This window comes from Danio rerio, chromosome 18 (assembly GCF_049306965.1).
Source record: "Danio rerio strain Tuebingen ecotype United States chromosome 18, GRCz12tu, whole genome shotgun sequence".
Classification (NCBI taxonomy): Eukaryota; Metazoa; Chordata; class Actinopteri; order Cypriniformes; family Danionidae; genus Danio; species Danio rerio.
In genome coordinates, this window is record NC_133193.1 from 21,178,739 (window position 1) to 21,198,409 (window position 19,671).

Consider the following 19,671-nt stretch of genomic DNA (forward strand, 5'->3'; position numbering starts at 1 on the left):
ATTCGAACGTTGTATTGTTCGCTGACCTATTGTGCAAAATTCACTTTTACATGGTGTTTGAACATAAATGTGTCGGCAGTGTGTGAACACAGCCACCCTATGCTAAAAATAAGGGATGTGAACCGCGACTAATTTTATTAGGGTATAAACGGAAATTTTGTAACCAAGCAGACCCCCACATGGTCAAAAATGTTTTGCAAAATCTGTGAATAAAGCTTGCCACTGTTATATTTTAAGTATAATTATTTAATTGATCATTAATTAATAAAAATCTAAACATGCTTGTCGTGTTTTAAAAGAACATGCATGCACATGACGGATGGTAAAGTCTTTGTGTACTGCAGCTATACATTTAAGGAGTATATTACACATATAAATATATGTGTTAAGAAACTGATATAGAGACTGTTACTGGCATGTTTTCATTCATACTACTAATTTCAATATATAAAATATAAGAAGAATAATGTATTTAATATGTAATGGCATGACAGCAATTTGAATGTAGCCTTTGTAAAATATTCATTAATTTTCTTTTAACTTAGTCCCTTATTTATCAGGGGTCGCCAAAGTGGAATGAACCGACAACCATTCCGGCGTATGTATTTAAACAGCAGATGCCGTTCCAGCCACAACCCAGTACTGGGAAACACCCATACTCTCTCGCATTCTCACACACACTCACACTCATACACTACAACCAATTCAGTTGTTTATTTAATTTATCTATAGTGCATGTCTTTGGACTGCGGGGAAAACTGGAGCACCCGAAGGAAACCTACGTGAAACCTTAAATAGTTTTAACCTACGGAGAGAACATGCAAACTCCACACAGAAATGCCAACTGTCTTAACTGGGACTCGCACCAGCGAGCTTCTTGCGGCGACAGTGTACAATATATGGTCACACTTTACAATAAGGTTCATTAGTTAATGTTAATTAATGCATTAACTAAGATGAACAAACAATGAACAATACATTTACTACTGTATTTGTTCATGTTAGTTAACGTTAGTTAATGAAAATACAGTAGTTCATTGTTAGTTCATGTTAACTCATGGTGCATTAACTAATGTTAATAAGCATGGACTTGAACGTTAATAATGCATTAATAAATGTTCAATTATGATTAATAAATGCTGTACATGTGTTGTTCATGATTAGTTCATGTTAGTAAATGCATTAACTAATGAACCTTATTGTAAAGTGTTACCCAATATATTTGCAAATAAAAAAAATAAATGTCAGCTAGCAGCTAGGCATGGGCCGGTGTAAGTTTCCAACACTATTTAAAAATATCAGGGTTTGACGGTATTGTAACCGCCAACATTTTTTGCTATACCATTTCTAAGTTATATGTAAGACTTTTTATTTTATTTATTTTTTATTTGTTGTTTAGGACAACAGTATCTCCAGCAGAAAAGATATCCAAAAATGCTGTTTTAAATTGTAAAGAAATCTGTGTTTTTTAAACGAATGAAGACAGCAGAAGTCAATGATTCATTTGAATTATTTAGCCTGACATGTTTACTGTTCCAAAATATTTTAAATGTTTCTCAAAACAAAATCTAATGTGTTCAAAGGGGAAATTTTTGTTTAGCTTTTTACCCAGACAGGCAAAAAGAAAATATTTCAGAGTATTAATCACAATAGCGTGAAATCGTGATATTTTTAATCCAAGGTTATCATACGGTCAGAATTTCTAACCGACCGATGCCTAGTCATGTGATTATGATAAAAAGTCGGATGTAGTACGTCTGAGCTCCATTCATACTACTTACATTCATACTGTGTAGAACAAACATATTTTTCTATCGGTCAAGTAGTAAATTCAAATTCAGATGCAGTACCTACAAAATAGTATGCGATTTTGGACGCAGCCAGTATATATTTTTATTTTTTTTATGAATTTTATCCTTTAAAATAATTTGGAACAGTAAACATGTCAGGCTAAATAATTCAAATGAATCATTGGCTTACGCTGTCTTTGTTAGTTTCAAAAACACAGATTTCTTTACAATTTAAAATGGCATATTTGGATCTTTTCTGCTGGATATACTGTTGTCCTAAAAACATACAAAAAATAGTACAAATACCATAGGAATGGTATAACAGAAAATTTTGACAGTTTTAAAAACTTGACTTTTTCAGCCGCGGTATACCTTGAAAACAGCTATCGTCTAATGCCTACTAGCAGCAGGAGCAGTATCGTTAAGTTATTTGTCTAAAAAATCCACTAACTCTTTTTTTATTCAATATAAATTCTGAACAGTGTATTAAGCATAAACACTGTTACTATTTACTTTACTTTATTATTTACTTTTCATTGAATTGCTGTTTTTGCAGGTCTCTGGATGGCCGTCTGCAGGTATCTCACAAAAAAGGCCTCCCTCATGTAATCTACTGCCGTCTCTGGCGTTGGCCTGACCTGCAGTCCCACCACGAACTGCGTGCTGTTGAAATGTGTGAGTTTGCCTTCCACACGAAGAAGGATGAGGTGTGTGTAAACCCTTATCACTACCAGCGTGTAGAAACTCCAGGTAAACCAGCAAATGTATTTTATTTAAGCCATTTAATGTCATAATCGGTTATAATTGAGATAAATTTTATATATATCCTTCCTGTGTGTTTAGTTTTGCCTCCAGTCCTGGTTCCTCGGCATGCTGACATCCCCACAGACTTCCCTCCACTAGATGATTACTCCATCCCAGAGAACACCATATTCCCAGCGGGCATTGAGCCTCCCAGCAACTATATACCGGGTGAAAACATGTTTTCTGTTTTCTCTCTGAAAATCACACATTAACTTTCACCCAGACATGCCCTCGGGACTGCACAACAGGCATTTACCCACTCTCTACACACCCACAGACATGCTGATTCACAGAGGCACTTCAGCTTGAGTTGATTTTGTTGCGTCTCGGGTTCGTTTAAGCAGTTTGTCAAAATCAAAGTGTTTAGTCTGGAATCTTAATAAATATAAACAGAAAAGGAGAGATCAAAGTGCAGATCTCATGACCGTAACTATATATATTGAGACTCAAGAATGATTGTTTTTCTCATGACTTGAGTGAAAGAATAGCTTTTTCCACCTCTTCACATATGCAGTGTGGCGAAGTGTTACCACACATGCTACAAAGCAAGCTTTCTCCTTTTTAAGTTTTAACTGAAAGGTTTGGATGGATCTACAGTACATGGTTTTAGACTCTCTTCAGCCTCTGGTATTGATTGATACTTAAGGCTATAAATAAATAGGCAACACGCTGCAAACTGGGAGTGTTTAAATATCTGCACTGCAGGGAGGCAGAATTCTGTCTTGTACATTTGACACAAGTGCGGTGCTTAATAACTCAACATGTCTGATTTATGTTGCAGAGACCCCTCCTCCAGGATACCTGAGTGAGGATGGGGAAACCAGTGACCACCAAATGAGCCACAGCATGGACACAGGTTGGATCACAAACAAACAGTTGCTATTCAATACTAAAACTGATCATGTTTGTTAATACTGTTCTTAATCTTTAGGTTCTCCAACGCTTTCGCCTAACCCTGTTTCTCCGGCAAACAGCAACCTAGGTGAGAAGAGATAATTATTTATTATTTATCACAGCCAGATATTACATATTCATCTCACAGTTGATACAAATATCGAACACATTTTCTAATACTTAACAATCATTCTTTGGTAAAATGGCTGAAATATAGTAGTAATGCTTGTTCATTTGTTTAGTAGTACTCGAGTGTCACACTAATCGTTCCCATAAAAGTGATTTAGAGCATTAATAAATTAGGAGGAAGAGTCTCAATGAAATCTAAACACAAGTGGTCTTGAGACACATTTTAATGCAAGTTTATACCAAACTGACTGAAAGTTGGAAACATTAATGTGTCTTACAAAATATCGTCAATCCAAGGCACTCAAAATGTTGGTAAAAATAGTTATAAACTCTTTATTTACATGGCTATTAAAGTTAACATATTTTTTATATACATACGTTTTTTTCCTCCCATTAATATATTGATATAACTGTTGAGTTGACATTAGTGTGTTGGCTTGGGCTGGGCGATGTTGCAAAAAAATCACAATATCTTGTTTCATATCATTTGGTGTCAATAATTATTGACTATTTTTTAACAACACTTTTAGGATTTACATTAGGGCTTTTTGTTATTTAACCACTTTATTTTAATTTACCAACATTACTAAGGCAAATAGTTTTAATTGTCAAAAACAAAAATATTTAAAATATCTGATCTCTTTATAATAAAATAAACCTAAGTGTTAAAAAGACTCTTAAACCTGATAAATAAAATATTACAAAGTGTGTGCAATGGTAAAGGTAGATCAACATCTGTAAGGCGTCAATTACAACTATATAGTAAACTCTGTAAACAAAAGAAATTATGATAATCAAATCTGAGCTTTCACGTAAAGGAACCAGCCATCATTATTCAAATACATACTGCAATATTACAAATGGTGAAGTTGATTGACTGAATTACCCCCTATGCTAAAAACTTTTTCAGATAGGATGTTTGTGACTGGGATGCGCAAGAAAAGAAACTAAAAAGCCACTCTGGTGACATCTTCACATACTTTTTTATTTATAATCTCCTCATTGCTGCTATACGCCACTCAATTTCACGTGTTGTTATTCTGACCTGAAGTGACGAAGCGCGAGTCTGTGATTTCGTTCACAATTTTCTATGGCGCCTCTCGTAATTAGGTGACCATCAAGCATTTTCTTAGAGGATGACAAATGGACAACCCATTGTTGCAGCTAAGATGCAAGTTTATTGAGAAAAGTATAAGAACTGCAGTGTTTGGATGCAATGTGTTTGTTAGAAGTAATTAGTCTACCTTTACTGAAATGTGTATATTCCACACAAAGTGTGAAGCAGATTGGTTAGTTCTACTTACATGAATCACGATGCACTTGCAGCATTTGGAAAAGTTCAGATGTTTGTACCTGGAAAATGCACACGCGTCAAGTGTGCGCCGCTTGCATACCGTGTGCGCACACCTCCATTAGAAATGACAAACACACTAAGCTCATTGGCATTCCTTTCAAGGTGCGCGCTCAACAGCCACATTTTATACAGAAACTTCATATCGAACTTTTTTTTTATTGCTATTGACAATGGTGTTCGGTCAATAAATATTGATAACGATTTTATCACCCAGCCCTAGTATTGGCTATATAACTGTACTGTTCAGTTAGTTAAGAGCTTACATGGGAGTGAGTGTTCAAATGAACTCCAGATGCACTTGCATATTGCCAAAACCTGTACGGTGCATATGAGTGCTGTTTTTTCAAACAATAGCCATGTTAATAAAGGCTTAACAAAGGCTTTTAACTTTTTCCCTTACTTTTCGAATGCCCTGGACTAATGATTGTATACCTTTATGAATCCCTTATCCAAAGAGCACAGACACATTAATTATGCCTGACACACTTTTAGTTTGATTCTGTATTTAATGACTTGTGATCAGATTACCGAACAAAACATTAAGAGAAGGTGAAAATGAATATAGAGACTAAAGCTTGAAAATAGTAATTCCCTTTAAAAAAAGTGTTTATCCTGCAGAGTTTGTTTGATTTTTGTGAGTACACCATCCTACTGTGAGTCTTAGTTTAATCTGGCTGGATTATCTCTGATTTATCATCTCCATAACACTGGTTGGACTGCCTGGTCCTGGTTGAGGTGATTAAAGAGGACGGATGTCTGCTTCAGTGAGTCCATGAGAAAACACTAGGAATCACTGCCAGTAAAACAGTTGGGTAATGCCACCAGCATCCAGTACTATCTTCATTAAGTGACTTACAATTCACTTAGCATAGGAAAGCATGGTTAGAATGATTAACAGTAGCTAGTTGGTTAATTTGGAGTTGTTTGCTTATTTTTTTAAATCAGCTTAAAGGGATGGCCGTCTGAACAAATAATCAGATTAAGAAATATGATGTTATAATGCTGGTTAAAGGTCATGTTGATCAGACACCAGTTAGATGCATATTTTTGAGATTTATGTTACATACGTTTAGAATTTTGAAAGACTTTCAATAATGTTGATTTAAGTTCAAGTTAAAGTTGCTTTATTGGCATGACATTCAGTACATTATTGCCAAAGCATTTCAAATATGAAATATTATGTGAGAGAAAAACAGTATTAATATACTTAAAGGTGTCCTGTTTTTTATTCTATTCGGTTCATTTTTATTTCTATAGTACCTGTGTCAAAGTGCCTTAACATAGAAGTTCTTGTAAATTGAAACTGCGTCAGTCCCGTTTTCACAGTTGAAGTTCAGTTTAGTTCAGTTCAGTGGGGTCTAATTTTTACTGCTGAAAGTCCAATCACTGAAGAGCAAATCCATTGATGTGCAGCTCCACAAGTCCCAAAACCAACCAAGCCAGTGGCGAGGAATGAACTTCAATAATTGACAAAAGTGAAGGGGAAAAAAAACAGGCTCAGTTGGACACAACCATTTCTCCTCTGGCCAAACTTCCTGTGCAGAGCTGCTGTCTAGGTGCTGGAGGCTGAAGAATGCTGGACCTTCAATGTGGAGAAGCTGCAGGTACGAGAAGGTCACCGGCGGGTGTTCAGGCTGGCCAACAGGATCAGTGTGGAGACTCTTCTGTCACTGTGGTCTTTCAGGAATCAGTCTCATGTTCTCCATCCAGCTATGACTGCCACAACATCTTCTTAGGATACGGTCTTGTCCAGGGTTATGGAAACCTCTGAATAATAAAAAACAGACTTACATAAGCGTAGATGGCGAATGATGTCTTTTAAGAAGTGTTCCCGGCTCCGGTTGTCTAAATTAATGCAGACTAACAATTTTGATTTCAAAAGCACTTGTGTTTTATGTGTATGTTAACGCAAAGAGTTGTGTCTGCCTCCCGACCTATGCTAGGAAGGCTGTTCCAGAGTTTAGCTGCCAGATATGAGAAAGATCTACTGCCTACAGTTGATTTTGATATTCTGGGAATAATCAATTGTCCAGAATTAATTGAGCGCAGTGCACATGAGGGGCTGTAGTACACCAGGAGCACCCTTAAATACTGGGAAGCTAAGCCGTTTAGGCCTTTTAGGTAGTCAATAAACTTTTTCAATTGATACGATATTTAATAGTAATGACAATGACAAAGCTGAATTTTCAGCATCATTGCAATAGTCATAAGAGCTACATGATCTTTAAAAAAATAAAACATTACTTCAAATGCTGAAAATCCTGGTTTACAAAATCTGTGCACACACATTGGAAATTTGAAGTTTGGCCAGAGGAGAAATGGTCGTGCTGGTTTCCCTCAAGATTTTTTCCCTTCACTTCGTCAATTAGTAAAGTCTGCTCCTTGCAACTGTCATCACTGGCTTGCTTGGTTCGGGACTTGTGGAGCTGAGCATCAATGGATTTGCTCTTCATTGTTTGGACTTTTAGCAGTGAAAAAATTAAACCCAACTGAACTAAACTGAGCTTCAACTCTGAAAACTGGACTGACACAGTTTTAATTTACTAGAACTTCTATGTTAAGCTGTTTTAACACAATCTACATTGTAAAAGCGCTATAGAAATAAAGATGAATTGAATTGGGCACTGCTTGGGAACAGTTTAAGAAATATTAAGTAAGGTTTATAAACTGAGTGGATGAATTAAAAACCATCGTCAATGATTGTTTTATTGTTTTTCTCATGCAAGTGACTTTCTGGGTTTTGAGGTATTTAGTTGTGCTGCTTAGCCTTTTAGAAACTGCCCTGCATTTATATCAGGATTATATTTAGAATGTATTATGTATTATGAGCGATGTTTACTTACTAAGCTGTTAGTCAAACCATTCCTGAATGGTGACTTGCTAGTGTCACAGTATACTGTACATGCAATGGCTAGAAAGCCCTAAAAAGTACATGCTTTGTCTCTCAACTGTGCAGGAGGAAAACTCATGTAAAAGGAGCTTTTGTTTCTGTCAGCCCAGGGTAATGTAATAACAATAATATCCTGTCACTGGGTTGTTCTATCTCTGTGGAGAAACAGCAGGAGGCCCTGTGGTAAAAATAACAAATAACTAGTTTCACATGGACAGCCTGCTGTTTTCAAAGAGTCACATTCTGTCACAACACACTGACTTTACTCTACAAGTACAGTGCTTTTCCTGTTTACTTCATGCTTTCTTTGTTTTGACTTTTGTTACGCGGATTCTTTCATGTTTATTTATATTTGTGTTTATGTGTTTTAGATCTGCAGCCAGTAACATATTGTGAATCTGCATTTTGGTGCTCGATTTCATACTATGAGCTGAATCAGCGTGTCGGTGAGACTTTCCATGCCTCACAACCATCTTTAACTGTGGATGGCTTTACGGACCCCTCTAACGCAGAGCGATTTTGCCTGGGTCTGCTCTCCAATGTCAACCGGAATGCAGCTGTGGAGCTGACGCGCAGACACATCGGTATATTTCGTTGACTTTAAAGGAACACTTCAATTTTTCACTAAAATGCAAATTTTCACCTAGAGTTAAAAAGCAGATTTTTACCATTTTTGAAAGTAGCAACTTTTCATTTTCCATTAGTCTTACCACATGATGTAACTACAAAAAAGTAAAGATTTAAAGAGCCCCTATTTTGGATTATAAAAGCACATATTTTGGTTTTGGGGGCCCCCAACAACAGGCTGATATGCATTCTAGATAAAAAAAATACTTTCATTGTCTTTAATATGCATTTATTTTTACCTAATTATTCCAACGACTTCTATATGATTCGTTCAGCGATTCATTTGTTTCCAAACCCCTCCTTTGCATGAGGCTAATCTGCTGTAATTAGTCCAATGACCTAGTCTGTTGTGATTGGTCGACTGTGTTCAGCGCGAGACAGAGAAATACCCACCAGGGTTATGTAGTAGCACAGAGTATGTGAGATCCCAATGCAGAAATGCAATAAAGCAATGCAGTTAAACACCTGCATATTACTCTACTCTTAATGCTCACCACAAGTAATAACAATGACACACATTCAGTATTTATCCACATAGTGGCAAAAGTTGAACTATTTAGAAAATTTACAGCGCCGCGCTTATGAGGAAAAGCTGATGGATGCCATAGCAAAGACAAACGGCAGAGAATTGCAAGTTCAGAAAGGCATTTAAATTGGTAAAGGACTAAGCACGCATCATGTTTTCAACGTGGTTTTGGATGCAATATGTGAACAGCCCTATAAAGATTTAACCTGAGAGATACATAACAAGCACTGGTCTATAATAGATACAAGATTACAATCTGCACAGAGCGGTTACAACTTACAACACACAATTAAACACATATTTTGCAAACTACAGAAAACGAGGCAACAATTTTAATTAAACTTACATGTTATGATTCATGAGGTTGAAGAAACTAATCCATATGAACTGTAACAGTTACTGACAAAGTCCCTCCAAAGTCTGACAAAGTCCAGTACATAATAGTCTCTGCTGCTTCTTTAATAGCAAATGACATGAACAATCACAGCACATGGTTGTCTGACACTTTGGAATTGCTGTGAAAATTAACCCTTTTATTACTCGCAATCAAATCTCCATCTGTCAGTGATCGTCATCTTCGTGTCATGATTAGTCCCTTAATACCCTGTGCTCCACTAGTTTCTGAAGGGAAAGGCACGCTCATGTTTTACCAGATCTGGTACTACATATTTAGTAATGTACCGTTGACGTCAATGCGTTCAGGCAAAAGATTCGAACCAAATATGATTTGTTTCTTCAACTCTAAATCGACTATTTTGTGAAAGAATCAATAGTTTTACAGTGCACTTTCAAATTTAAACCTTAGCTGGATGTTTTCATTCACTTAGTGCTGTTGCACACTGCATGGAAGGTCATTTCCAAAAACCCATAATAGGGGCTCTTTAGTATGAAAAATTTTAAAACCTATTTTTGAATTTTTATTTGAGTCAGATGCTAATAGTCTAATCCAATTCAACGATTTATGCTAAGCTAATCTAAAAGTGCTCCCGCCTGACTCTGAATGAATTCAAAAATGGCAACACTCTACTGTTAAAGTGTATGTCACTTATAAGTTGAGCCTATTTCAAAAAAAAGGTATAGTGTTCCTTTAAGTATAAAAATATGCTGTAATTAAAGATTCTGAAATGATCTTCATGCTCTCAAACTTCATAACATTTCCTCAGGCCGAGGCGTGCGTTTGTATTACATCGGCGGTGAGGTGTTTGCTGAGTGTCTGAGTGACAGTGCTATTTTCGTCCAGAGTCCGAACTGTAACCAGCGGTATGGCTGGCACCCTGCCACTGTGTGTAAGATTCCTCCAGGTGAGTCAGTCAATCTCTATGCTCTGATTGGATGAATGTGAAGCGGTGTATATATACATCCTATGAGTCACTCAAGCATGTTCTAGCATGAGACTTCCTCATGTTCCATATAAGCACTGAAGCATACATGTTTGTTTCTGACTTCCTTTCAGGGTGTAATCTGAAGATCTTCAACAATCAGGAATTTGCAGCACTGTTGGCCCAATCAGTGAATCAGGGATTTGAGGCTGTGTACCAGCTTACCCGCATGTGCACCATTCGAATGAGTTTTGTCAAGGGGTGGGGGGCAGAATACAGGTAAGAATAGACTTATATCAGATATACTGTACTGGGGTGTAATGGTATGCAGAATTGTCGGTACAAGTCTTTTATTTTGGTAAATTTATGGCCTAAAATATGTCAGATGAAAAATGTCATTTGAAACTGTCAGTGCTTTCACACTAGCACTTCTGGTCCACACCAGGCTTTGTTTGACGTCAAAGTACGCTACGTTTAGCTAGTGTGAACGCTGTCTTCTGAACCCACAAATCGTACCCGAGTCCACCTGAAAGAGGTGGTCTGGGTTGCGGTTTGTGCGAAATCTGGTACGGTTCACTTCTGATATGAACGCAATCGTACCAAATAACAGAAGTGAACCGCCAACTGTACAACAAACTTTAGTTTTTATAACATTCATTTGTGTGTGTATGTCTGTGGATCACCTTCAAAAAGCGGGACTGACCCAGTGCAAACAGTGATATTGTCTGCTTGTCCGACCAAAAATGACTTCTGCAGGCATCACGTGATGTTCTGAACATTTTTCATATTTTTTGCGGCAGTGAGATGCAAGTGGCTCTGAATTTTGATTTTGGTAACACAAGCAAAAGATTCAGTAAAAGCAGAATGACCATGATATACGTACGTCTCCATTTTGCTGCTTTGCTTTCGTGGCCGTCACCTAGCAACAGCTGTACACAAAACAGCAGCTTGATGACGCAAGCGTACCAGGGTTTAAAAGGAAAAAAGACAGTGTGAACACAAACCAGCCAAGAAGGTGGCAAGGGAGCACTCAACAAGAAACAGTCATTGTCTTTCTACAAGAAAGCCTTTTCAGATTATCAGAAAAGTGATGTGGAAGCAGTGTATGAGTGAACATGATCATCCCTTCCTCTTTCCAATTATAGCACAAAATAAATATCTCACCTGTCGTGAAATCTTTCTGTCAGTGATTTAACCCTAGAAAAACCTCAACAGAACAGATTTAATCACGTAAAATTTACCTCAGGCAACACATGTCCACTTTTATTGGTTTGCTTGAGAAATTAACTTTAGAAGAGCATTTCCTTAAATAACGTCCTGTATTATCTATTTATTCATTATAAATTAATGTGTTAGTGGGGTCTTACTTAATGTGTCTGTTTAAAAATTCAGGCATAAAAAACAAATGATGAAAGCCACTATTTAACTAATTATTCATTTACTTTTCCTTCAGCTTAGTCCCTTATATATCAGGGTTCGCCACAGCGGAATGAACCGGCAAATATACCAGTACAGGGAAACACCCATACACACTCTAATTTACACACACACTCATAGTTCATCCGATTCACCTATACTGCATGTCTTTGTACTGTGGGCGAAACCGGAGCACCCGGAGGAAACCCATGCGAACATGCAAACTTTACACAGAAATGCTAACTGGCCCAGCCAGTACTCGAACCAGCTACCTTCTTACTGTGAGGCGACAGCGCTAAATAATTATAATATTTTAACAACAAATTGGGGTATAAATGGTTTTATTGATAGATTTATTTGTATAAATATAAAGCAAATTATGTATATAAATATAATATTTATAAATATATATATATCTGTGCTTACCACACATAGACTTTTCATGGGCGGGCCGCCCAGTTATATTAACGGCCAAGTAGATTTGGTGACATTTTTTTTTTACTATTATCATCCTTTTACTTTTTTGTATCCGTCCATTACCCGAACATTCCCGATCGATTAACCAGTGGAAAATCTTCTCTCATTTACCTGTTTGTTTCGTAGCTAGGCTACTGCTCATTCAGTGAACAATCCCACAGACATTCTCACATGCTCTGCAGACCCACAGAGACATGTTTTTTGGCACTTAAACATTCGTCCGGATCGGTTATCTAAACCTCCTAAAACGTCCGGGATTCGGCTTTTGTTTCTAAAGTTGTTGTTAATTGTATGGGTTTTTGTAATACTTTTTTATCTAGGCCTACTTTAGCTTGGCATCGCAAATGACTGCGAGAGCAAGAAAAACAAAAAACATTAAATTATTAATTCTTTAATAAACCACTCAGAAACTCGCTGAAAAAATATGTTCACCATTAGTAATGGTTAATTGCGCATGTGTCTTGTATTAAAAAATCTACACTATTTATTCTTGTGATTATTATAATTTTTTAAAGATATTGCCTGTTTTGTCCCTTTTTAAGCCATTTATTTCTCATTTGCTGTATATTGTATTAATTTGATGTTTATATATTACATATTTTATACATGAATAGTTCAGATGCAAAAATCGCTTAGTGCCGTCTGAAATCTCCATCGAAAATGAACATTTTTGGCAGCCTCCTTTATTTATAAAGAGATATTTCACTTCAAAGACCAGGAAAATAACTTATTATTTGCCATGAAAATAATACTACTGAACATACCCACAGGAGCCTGGAAAAAAAAAATCATCTTAGGGGAAAATTTCAGACGACATTTAGAGGTTTTTGCATTTAAACTCTTCACATCTTAAATACTATGGCAATACTGTACAAAATGTCAGCAGCAGATTTTATCTGTCAGTGAGGGGACATGGCTCCTGAATAGCATTCATTCATTCTCTTTTCGGCTTAGTCCCTTTATTAATCCGGGGTCGCCACAGCGGAATGAACCGCCAACTTATCCAGCACATGTTTTCTGCAGCAGATGCCCTTTCAGCTGCAACAAACAGCTGGAAGGGCAATAACCATTTATTCACACAAATACACTACAGACAGTTTAGCCTACCCAATTCACTTGTTCTTTGGACTGTGGGGGAAACCGGAGCACCCGGAGGAAACCCACACCAACATGGGTAGAACATGCAAACTCCACACAGATACACCAACTGACCCAGCCGAGGCTTGAACCAGCAACCTTCTTGCTGTGAGGCGACAACACTACCTACTAAGCCACTTGTTCGCCCTCCTGAATAGCTTAAAAGTAAAAAACACAGGCCCAGTGAAATGTTTTAATTTAAAAAAGTATTTTTTTAAATCTTTAACCAATTGAGTAAAAAAACTGTGTATAACAGTGTCATAATAAATAAAAATATAGTTAAAAATTACATTATTTTTTGTTTGTCACAAGTTGTTAACCATTTATGTGCTGTGGGTAAAAGGTGTGTTTCAATCCGGCTACCACACAAGTATATTTCAAACCTGTGGAAAGCACTGTAAATGTTTTTTTCATATCTATCACCATCAGAAGTGCTCTGTACTAGTACATGCTGAGAATAAAATGGCATTTAATCACTCTATTTCTGACAAAAGCTAATGGTTGCCCTTGATTATGTAAAACAGTTATTTCTGGCTGCTCTGTACTTTGTTAAAATCGCTGGGCAGGCATGGAAGAACATTACTGACCCAGATTCTCCTTCCTCCAGGCGACAGACAGTGACCAGCACCCCCTGCTGGATAGAGCTGCATCTCAACGGGCCCCTGCAGTGGCTGGACAAGGTGCTCACTCAGATGGGCTCTCCAAACCTTCGCTGCTCCAGCGTGTCATAGGACAAACTCTCCAATCATTTCATATAACCACACCCATATTATAAAAACCAGGAATTACCCTCTATTGCTGCTGAATGCCAAGCAAACAAATAGAGCAGTATCAAGAATGGGAAGGCAAAACAGCCTCTGGACTCCTCAGAGTGTTACTTTATCAATTACAGATCCCGATATTTGCTGTGGGCAAAAACTGCTGCGTACAGTTGAAGCACTTTGAACGGTGACACTCGTGGAGCAAATGAACTTAAAATGAGGGGTCTTCCTCATTATGAATTTTAATGTGATTAAGAAATTTTTGTCTTTCTGTCTGTTTTTGTTTTGATCAAGAAGTGTGCACCGCATTTAATTTGATCTGAAGGTATTGGCATCATGGGCTCATAATATGATTGGTTAAAATCGTAAACGTCATAGCAGACCTTTCTGGCAACCTAAGTGATGCACCAGACAAGCCTTCAGAGGAGAGTGTTTGTTTCCACCACCTTCAGTGAAGGGGTCATGTGTGAACTTTTAAAGTATGTCAACCTCAAAGTATACTTGGGTTTTTTTGCAGCTCACACGTGCGTTTTAATTGTTTTTGCACTAATTAGTTTGTCCACAAGATGTCAACGCTGAACCGGTTGTTTGTGCACACTATCAAATAGAGAGTACTTTAAAAGGCTGTTGCTGTGTCCCCAATTCGCATACTTATAAGTATGTCCTAAAAATATGTACTTTTTTTGTGAAGGAAAAATAAATACATTTGAGAGTGTAACAGAGGAGTGTGCAAGCTTTAAGACATGCCAACTCCTCGTTAACAGATCGTTATGTTGCCCTGTCAATCATCCACACATCATCCACATTTGTGTCATAATGAATTTCTTACCTTAACGGACCCTGCTGAAAAATCCAGCTTAAACCAGCCTAAGCTGGTTGGCTGGTTTTAGCTGGTCGACCAGGCTGGTTTTAGAGGGGTTTTGGCCACTTCCAGGCTGGTTTCCAGCCATTTCCAGCCTGGTCTTAGCTGGTCAGGCTGGGAGATGACCAGCTAAAACCAGCTTGACCAGCCTAGCCAAGCTGGAAGTCCAGCCAAAACCAGCTATATCCAGCTTAAACCAGGCTGGTCAAGCTGGTTTTAGCTGGATTTGGCTGGTCATTTTCCAGCCTGACCAGCTAAGACCAGGCTGTAAATGGCTGGAAACCAGCCTGGAAGTGGCCAAAACCCCTCTAAAACCAGCCTGGTCAACCAGCTAAAACCAGCCAACCAGCCTAGGCTGGTTTAAGCTGGATTTTTCAGCAGGGGAGAAGCAGCAGCAGGATAATCTCCCATTCTTTCATGCAGAGAAATCTCCTCAGGTCTAAGATAATTATTCAGACGTTAATATCCAAACACGTCTGTATATAAGTTCAGTATTGTTGTTGCAGATGAAATATAACACAGAAAACACGGTTTAAACATTTTCCAGTGGGCTGGATATTAATTAACAGTCATACAAACATTTTTACTGAAGCCTCTACTTGACGGTTGGTCTTGCACGTCCATCATGTTTGTAGTTTATTTACACTTTTCACCTGCGTTTGTAGTTCTAATTCACGTCCAACACACAATGTACTGTGGGCAATATAAGTGGTTAGAATTTGGACGGTTCTTCACTTCAATTTTTTACCGGAAATAGTAGACCATCCTGGAACCTTTGGCTTACTCTTTTTAACATACTACGATATTATTTAGGACAGATGGTATGCAAATTGGGACGCAGAATGTGTGTTCTACATAAGTGTGCCTGAAAAGTGAAGCCAATACATTGTGTTCGCCCCCTTGTGGCTGCCTGTATTATAGGTCATAAACAGGACCCTCTCCATATAAATGAATGGGATGTAAGCAAAGGTTTCATCATTTTAGGTGGCACTTATCATGCTGAGGTCTGATTAAGTGCCGTTTTTTATGTTTTATTTAGTGATTAGCTATAAAATGGAGTGTTGTGTCAAGATTATTTGCTTGAGATTAAATATTTAAGTGCTGCATTAATGCAATGTAATTATTATTCTAATTCCAAGATGACAACCACCCGGTGCTGTTTCTAGCCTCAGTCTAGGGATTATCCGTTTCTGTAGCAACAGTCAATCCTGCATGTCTTTACTTTTGTATGGAGATGTCTACGTTGGCAGATTCTGTTACACAATTGTTTTTCTTGTCACTTCGCATAAGCCATAGCTCTCAAAAAACACTTCACAAGTTGTAATTATGAGAGGTCTACGAGTCTGTGAATGCAATTTACAAGCTGGAATCTTTCAGATATGGCATGAATGAACCTTTTTGATATCTAGGCTCCAAATGAGCTCATCGTTATAAGATGGCAGCGGCAATACATGGCACAGATTAGCTTTATTATTTTACAGTGGAATGAAGTGGAGATGCCTCGTCCATCTTTTTCTAAGTTTATTTATAAACAAATTTTAAGAGGATCACATGCTTATGATTGTTCACAGCTGTTCCAAAATTAGCTCATGACCAATTATCCAATCAGTTGATTCCTAACTCACTATAAATAACCAGTTTTCTTATCTTGATATCTTCGTCTTAAAGAACTTGAATTTCCTTCTTAACCAGGCGGCATTTCTGTGCAGAGTTTTGCTCATTCTCCCCGTGCTCGCGTGGGTGTTCCCTAGGTCCTCCAGTTTTCTCCCACAGTCCAAAACAAGCACCCTAAATAATTGATCACAAAAACTTTACAGTCAAGATCTAAGTGAGTACACCTCTTATTAGCCATCCATATCCGACACTTAGCTACAAACAAGCAAGAGGAGAATAAGCATCGAGATCTACCTGAGCTCAAACTCCCTTCTCGCCCTGCAATGGGAGGGAGGCCAAGGCTCGAGAATCTTAAAAGCTCAGGGCTCTCTTCCGGGACAGCATGCCAAACAAGCTTTAATATCAATCATCAGCTAAGTGTGAACTCTTGAACCGTGGAAAAAATCCCAAGTATACTTCGGGCAGAGATGATTTTGCTTTGTGTTAACCTAAAGCTAGCGCTTTGGGTAACCTTGTCCATTTGTTGTGTGTAGGTGTGCTTGATTAAATTGCACTGCACTGGACGGGTTGAGTGTTTGTGATTGCCATTGGTCTCTTGCACGGTCGACCATGTTTGTACTTTTGACAGGAACTAAGTATGGAAATTTTAAAAAGACAAAGGTACTTACCCTTTATTATGAATAGCACTTGTTTTTTACAACCCAGTGGTGGCATAAACAGGAAAACAGCATTGGAAATTTGTCAGTGACAAATGTTAGTAGCAAATACTGCCATTTCATTTCTTGAACTTGATGGCTACTGTTTGAATTTTGCTTAGCAAAGGCATTTTTGTAACGAGTATTTTTGCATAATAAACCGACTGAAGTTTGCAGATGTATATTTTACTACTGTATTAGAGTATTGTGTTTATCAAAACAAGACATTTATATCTTTACAGTATGGTGTGGTCACATAAGCAACACTCCATTTAGTTGTCAATAATGTAGCAATACATGTTTCGCTTTGGAGAAGTTTGTCGCTTTATTGGCCAATGACAAACCAGAGGCAGCTTGACTGATATGTGTTGCAACCAATCAAAACTGTTCATTTCAATGGAGAGAGCAACTTCCAGCGACCTCTGTCTACGCGAGCGACAGTGACCGTTGGCAATATGGTTGTGGCTGGAAGTTAACGAGAATTATTTATATTATTTATTAAATTTTCCATTTATTGTATTTCATTAATGTCTACACCCACTCCAACCCTAAACCCAACTGTTACAGTGCTGTATAAAACGTAGTTGTATCGAGCATTAATTATGCTATATATTAAATTACCCAATAAATAGTTTTTTTAACGCCTACTCCGTCACAGTACTGTAAAAATATTAATTGTTGTAATTATTAATTATTATTAAAAATGCTGCTATATTAATGTGCATATTGCATTTTTGGTAGGCCGCAAATCCAATCTAGTACTTTACCTGTTGGCGATCAAGTGGGCGTGTCGAGTGACGCAACAAACTTGAAAATCGTACAAATTTATGCAAATGAAGATCGAATTTCTTGAGCGACAGCCAATAGGAGCACCAGTAGACCTCATATGATCATTTCTCAGCTCGCTTAGAAGCTGGTTGTAACGGGTTTCCAAACTCGGTCCTGGAGGGCCGGTGTCCTGCATAGCTTAGCTCCAACTTCCAGCAACACACCTGCCTGGAAGTTTTTACATAGAAAGAGCTTGATTAGCTGGTTCAGGTGTGTTCAATTGGGGTCGGAACTAAAATATGGAGGACACTGGCCCTCTAGGACTGAGTTTGGGCACCCCTGCTATAAGCCTACACAGACCTGCGTTTGCAGCAGATTGCCACCCAGAGCAACAGGCAGCTAAAAAGTCACTGCTAGTGTGAATGAGGCATTATTCAGCGTTACATTCAGGGGTGTGAAAATGTAACATTATAAAACTCTTAGATCTATTTTGAAGATTCTATGGCATACATTACACACATCCTTGGTAAATCCACCATTTAATTGATTATCAGCAGGGATTTGTTACAGTTGTGAAAGAATTTTTCGGGAGGACCTTTAAAGAATTCGATGTGTCAAAGGGAAATCCTGTAAAATTCATCCAGTCAGATGACAACTTTGAATCTCATGAAGTGCTTTCCATGTGTCAAATGTTTGACAAATGCTAGTGAGTCTGAGGCTGAGACTAAAGTAATTATAACTACGAAACACTGCTCACACAGAAGTTACTTCTGTGGCAACACCTGACCAAATTCACGCTGTTATGAAATCTGTGGGGGAAATCTTCAACCTCATGCAAAATTTCCGTTTGCGTGCGTACCTATTGAAAAGACACGATTCCTCCCACAACAAAAACCGCCAAGCAATGGTAAGTGTTACCTTTAGACACCAAAGTTTCCGTTTTAGCATTGACTTTTATCAATATGCTTCTTTGATCGGCACTTATAAGGGGGTCTCTTTCCAGCTAACGACTGCCAATTGGTGAAATTGGGAGATATACCTGTATTGTGTTTAATGTTTTTATAGGGCAAGTACTGCTGGCAGCTCTTGGAAAGCTTATATTTTTATGTAAAGATATATGTCGCAGGATGACTGCCTACTGCCTACATGGCTAGATTTATTGTGTCTAATTTGCTCATCAAATCCAGTACTGACATTTAACTGCAGTTACTCAATTCATGACTCTTGCCTCGATACCAAGAATCTGTTAGATTTTTTATGGAATAATTGATGCTTGTGTTTGATTCTCCTAAGCAGCGTCTTTTGCTTTTAATCTCGCTGTTCATTATGGTGGCAGGAGAAAGCCAACATACTGTTATACTACATCTGCTTATTCCGTCTTCTTTTTATTCATTTTACTATTTTAAGAACGCATCTCCTCCCAGACAGTTCATACTACAACCACCAAACTAACACCAAACCTCCAAATTTTAATGAATTAAGTTGCTATATCTTATCCAACTGATCTGACTTTCTGATCTGTTTTAACAAAACTGAGCCGGAAATTTCAGAAAAGTTCAATTGACTTAGCATTGGACCAAACTTTGTGACCTCATAAGCGCCAGACTG

The 19,671-nt window shown here is 37.8% G+C and overlaps 1 protein-coding gene across 17 annotated transcripts in view; it reads left to right on the top strand.

Moving 5' to 3' along the window:
* The window catches only part of smad3b (SMAD family member 3b), a 36,055-nt gene extending 18,571 nt beyond the window's left edge, over nt 1-17,484 (top strand). The window contains exons 2-10 of one of the 17 annotated variants that reach the window (XR_012393578.1): nt 2,347-2,540; nt 2,634-2,762; nt 3,376-3,450; nt 3,526-3,576; nt 8,233-8,445; nt 10,178-10,315; nt 10,468-10,612; nt 13,971-15,090; nt 15,187-17,484. Coding sequence is in view for 1 of the 17 variants with exons in the window: in NM_175083.2 (NP_778258.1) it covers nt 2,347-2,540; nt 2,634-2,762; nt 3,376-3,450; nt 3,526-3,576; nt 8,233-8,445; nt 10,178-10,315; nt 10,468-10,612; nt 13,971-14,094 (1,069 nt within the window). In the remaining 16 variants the exon portion in view is untranslated. 17 annotated transcript variants of the gene reach the window in all.
* Nucleotides 17,485-19,671: the final 2,187 nt, after the last annotated feature.